The sequence below is a fragment of the Elaeis guineensis genome, chromosome 1, assembly GCF_000442705.2.
Source record: "Elaeis guineensis isolate ETL-2024a chromosome 1, EG11, whole genome shotgun sequence".
Classification (NCBI taxonomy): Eukaryota; Viridiplantae; Streptophyta; class Magnoliopsida; order Arecales; family Arecaceae; genus Elaeis; species Elaeis guineensis.
The window spans coordinates 185,254,743-185,259,814 of record NC_025993.2 but is presented as its reverse complement, the minus strand read 5'-3'; the positions used below and the strand labels follow the sequence as shown (position 1 = coordinate 185,259,814).

At 46.7% G+C, this 5,072-nt stretch overlaps 1 protein-coding gene across 1 annotated transcript; it reads right to left on the bottom strand.

The window, feature by feature from the left end:
* Positions 1-1,318: 1,318 nt before the first annotated feature.
* On the bottom strand, positions 1,319-4,199 carry LOC105040155 (arogenate dehydratase/prephenate dehydratase 2, chloroplastic). The gene has a single exon (XM_010916558.4). The coding sequence runs from the start codon at positions 3,767-3,769 to the stop codon at positions 2,519-2,521; it is 1,251 nt and encodes a 416-aa protein (XP_010914860.1). The 5' UTR covers positions 3,770-4,199; the 3' UTR covers positions 1,319-2,518.
* Positions 4,200-5,072: the final 873 nt, after the last annotated feature.

Genomic DNA, 5,072 nt, shown 5'->3' with positions numbered 1-5,072 from the left:
TTCTTACATAGAAAGAATGAATTGGTGATGGTCAGGGGATGATTTTTCTTTTTTCCTCTTTTTTTGTGGTTGGGGGAATTTATCAAATTAAACTTTACAAGAGAAACAAAGCTGCAAGATTCATCAGCAGAGAAGCTGCTGAACAAAACAACAGAAGGCAGGGGACAAGAAAACTATAAAAGCTTAATCAGCGGGCAATACAAAGCAGGTTTCAGCAATCAATACCGGGGATGATTTATTATGGACAAAAAGTTAGATGATGTTTGGAAAAAACAAAAAAGAAAAAAAAGGGAAAAGGGAAGATAATTTAAGAAGCTGAATGCCCTGGTATCCCTAGAGAAATTAAGGAGAAAAAAATGGTTGGGACGCAGGGTCCATCATCAAGGGGAAAGGGAAAGAGCGTGAGTTGGGGCGTTAGGTGGATTCCTTTATGTCATTCGGACCAACCAACCATTGGCAGTTCGATGACATCATTGCATGTGTCAGAAGCTAACAATTATGACGTACTTTATGCACCTACCAGAGAGGAGATGTTGGAAAATTCTAGCTAAACTCTGCCGCGGCTCCTTAGGATCTGGTCGCTGCAAGGTGGGATTGGGTTCGGATCTAGAAGGTCGTGGGTCCAAGGTCATCCATGAGAAATGCCAAGGAATCTACCAGGAGAGAGATGCATGGATGGTTCACATGGGCTAATTGGAGGACTAGTGTTTTTTTAATTGAAGTACCAGCGAGCTCATCGGGCGTGAATTTCCGACAACCATGGACGACGGATGGCGTGACTCGGGCTTTGAAACTTGAAAAGCCAGCAAATTTCCTGCAGCCAAATCTATCTTTAACTAGTTTCAAAGTTTTGGAGTTCTAAGAATTATTAATCCAGCAGCACCGGGCTTAATTATACTTTGACCTTGTTGGATGAGAAATCTCACCTAAATTACCTTGACTTATTGGAAGGTTACAAGCCTTTGTTAGGCGAGAAGGTCTCCACCTTCGTCATGCCTGGATTCTAGCCTCTCATTTCTCCATTATTCCAAACTTCCGGTAATGCTTTTAACCAGTATACCCCGTTACATATACAGCAGTTATATGATTGTATCATTACCCCTTATGATGGCGGCTCGATGTTGCAAGTTTATGATATATAATATGTATTCTATTAGATATACTTCAGATGAATTAATACTTAAAACTTACAGAAATCTTCAAATAGTGGAAACATCAAATAGCATATCCAGTGGCTCTCTATTGTAGCATATCTATGATATTGTCTTAGAATGCCACTACCTGTTAACAGAGACTGATCAAAACCCAAGAACAACCATTACCATTAAATGCCATATATTACTCAAAATCATTACATATGTAGCAACAAAATATGTTGTTGCTTTTACCCTTGCTACATCCTCTGATTGGCTGCAACGAAGATATATTTCTTTAGACTGTCTCGTACCTGAAATTGGACATCATTGCGCGGAGACGATCATCACAGGGTGTACATGATTAATCTTGGTATTGAATATTGGAAATCAATCATCATTGCATGTACTTCAGCTCTCAATTCAGAAGTAAGGTTTGACAAATAAAGTTCCATAATCAAACAAATGTCAGTCCATCTTTATTGCACGTGTTTATACCTTTTCAGCTTGCTCCATTTAATAAAATTCTTACAATTTTCCTAAACCATCATTGCACATACCTACCCCAATTTATTTTTTTGTAAGTGATAATAGAAGGTTAACTTAGATCTATTATGACTATCATATTTCTTTAGACAATTTTGTTAGCATCACATATCGGAGGATGATGATGAAACAAAATTATGATACTATGATAATTTCCATCAATTGGCACCTCTCTCTTCATCAGTGAGGTCCAAGATTCAACTCAAGATAATGAAATTTCACTATGTTTCTCATAAAAGATGTACACTAATTTTCAGCATCCGTACGAGCTGTGAAATTGTCATCATAGGGATATGGTATTAATTTGATGACTCTAGATATAATATTAGTTGAAGTAATTATGTTCTTGAGAACATATTACCAAAGGTACTGTAAATCAAGGAGATAGTGAGGTCATTGAGGCTTATAATGTAATGATACCAAGAACAGGATTGGTGACATGAACAACCACAAAGACGAAACATAGATGTAAAGGGCCAGGCAACGGAATAACTAGTGATTGACGAAAAAAGCGTCATAGTTTAGGTTTGCTTTATGTTTTGACCACGACCGGCTCGTTAGGTGGGAATCTACGGTAAATTTGGTCTAGGAAAGATGAACCCCCCCCCCCCAACCAAACACAATAAAAAGAAAAGCACTCTTAATCTGAGAATTTTGTAGAGCCCCAAAGGTAGAATGAAAAAATATTTGTGATTTGCTTCACGTATCCCATATTAAAAAAAGAAAAGAAAAGAAAAGGAAAAAAAACAGAACATATATATTATGAACAGTTAATTGTTTCTTCCTATTTCGTATCTAACATTGTGAATAAAAAACCAAAAAAAAAAAAAAACTCTTATCTAACAATTTTTCGGCGTAACGGGAGCAGGGCTGCGGTTCCGCGATCTCGTCGCGCAGGTGCACCCGTAACTGCCGAGCACGCGCACGAACCCGGCGAACTCCCTCAAGCGTGCGAGCGCCGCTCGCACGTGGTCCTCGGACTCGGCCCCCTCAAGGTCCAGGACGAACACGTAGTCCAGGTACGCCGCCTTGTCCACTACCCGGACCGGGCTCGACCGGTTGGGCCGGTGGTCCACCCGCGCCACCCGCACCCCGCGGCTCTCGAACGCCCACATCGCCCGGAACAGGTCCGAGGGGCCGCTCGGCAGGGAGAAGGCCACCGTCGTCTTCCCGGTGCCGGTGCCGGTGCCGCCCAGGGCGAGCTGGAGGAAGCGGGTCATGTTACCGCCGCCGGAGCCCTGGTCCTGGAAGTTCTCCTCCAGGACGCGCAGCCCGAACACGCGGGCGGCGATCCTGCTTCCGATCACCGCTGTGTCGGAGATCCTGCCCTCCGCTACGACCCGGGCGGCATCAGCGGCGCTGGAGACCTCCTCCACCTCCAGATCGAGCGCCTGGAGGCGGTGGCGGCAGTGGTCGAGGGCCTGGGGGTGGCTGACGACGCGGCGGAGGGCCGACCGGGGGGCTCCAGGGAGGGCGAGGAGGCAGTGGTTTACGGGGAGGAGGAGCTCGCCGACGATGCGGACTCCCGGATAGCGGAGGAGGAGGTCGAGGTTGCGGGGGATTGGGCCGTCGAGGGAATTCTCGATGGGGACGACGGCGTGGTCGGCGGAGCCGTCCTCGAGGGCGGAAAAGGCGGCCTCCATGTGGGGGCAGGGGAGGAAGGGGGGATGGGAGGAGGAGGGGTAGGCCTCGGCGGCGGCCTCCTGGCAGTAGGAGCCCGGGACGCCTTGGTAGGCGACGCGGACGGGACGCCGTTGGCGGCCGGGAGAGGCAGGCGGGGGATGGTCGCCGGCGCCGAAGGCCTCGCGGTCACGGAAGAGAAGCTCGAGGCCGGCGGTGGCCATCTCGAGGCCGAGGCGGGCGGCAAGGTCCTCGGCGGCCTGCAGCGGAGAAAAGGTCGTGGTGATGTTGGGTCGCTGCTGCTGCTGCTTGCGTAGGCTGCCTTTGATAGCCAACAGAAAGGAGGAGGAGGATATTCTTTTTCCCTTATTGGCGGCGGCGGCGGCGGCGGCAGGGGTTAGTATGACGAGATTCGCCCTACTAATATCAGTTGGCATGGGAACGGGAGGAGGGACCCTGATCAGCGCCATTCCTAGCTAATTAATCGATCGAGACTCGAGAGGGGGGGGAGAGAGAGAGAAACGGCTTTAATTTCTTCTCCTTCGTTTTGTCCTCTTCCCCTCTCAGCCGGCGGCGGCGGCGGCGGCGGTGGCGAGGATCCCAACTGATTAAAATGCTAACAACACCGAACAGGAAGATAAAAAGAAGCACTGATCAAGAGCAACAACAACAGTTACTTCTACTGCTACTGCTACTACTAGGTAGAACGATAAGGGAAGCGGGAGAGTGGTAGAGGTGCGCGCGAGAGCAGAGATCGATCGTGCGAAGGATCCCGCTAAGAAATCGGTTGAGGAAGGGGTCCTGTATTTATGTCATACGCATGCAGGGTGGGTCGGGTGATCGAGGGGGTAGTAGGTGAGGCGCCTGGGGGAGGCTGCTTATTTTCCATGGTGGGAAGTGGGAAAGGTGGCCACCCGTTCCTCCGTCTATCGTATTCCCGTGGTCTAAGTCATCACCAAACACACTAGTGGGTGGGACGGTTGTTGGGACACGGTGTAGGCCGCATGTGACGCGTGGGAGGTTCGTGAATCTAAGCGTGTTGTGTGGTGCGCTCTGGATCTTGAAAGGTTCCGCATCTGAACGCCTTGTCAAGCTGTGATTGTTACCTTGATACGAAGAAATCTGCTGCCCATATCTGATATCTTTTTTCAGTGTCCAAGAATGACCCAGATGTGGAATTCATCTGGCATTCCTTTGAGCGGTACTTGATCCATGTAGCCGACCACGACCTTGCTTATCCGAAGGATTCGAATTCACTACTCAAATAATATTAATTTTTTTTTATAAAAATAATATATATTGTAATTTATTTATAATATTAATATAAAATCATAAGATGTTACGTAGAATGATATTTTCTATCAAGAAAACGTCATTTAAAATGATGATTTTTCAGTCCACATCACCTCCTCCTATTCCCCGTAGACCATCCCCACATCCCACATAGACCTCCCCCATCCCCCGTGGACCTCCGTGATGCGGGTTTTTCGATGCTCAAAAACACTAGTCCAAATGGCGTTTTGAAGACGCTATTACAAATGACATTTTCAATCCTCATACTCTCCACTAAAAAGAAATGAAGTCCATCACAGAAAAAAAAAAGATAATACAAGAAAAAAAAATAGAAAATAGAAAAAAAACCATCCCGTCAGGACACACAAGAAAAAAATAAAAAAAAAAAAGAGAGAAGCGCCATGTGAAATATCATTTTTGAAAGCATCATTTACCATAGCGTTTTCAAAAACGTCATTTTCACCTCCATTTCTCCCGTGC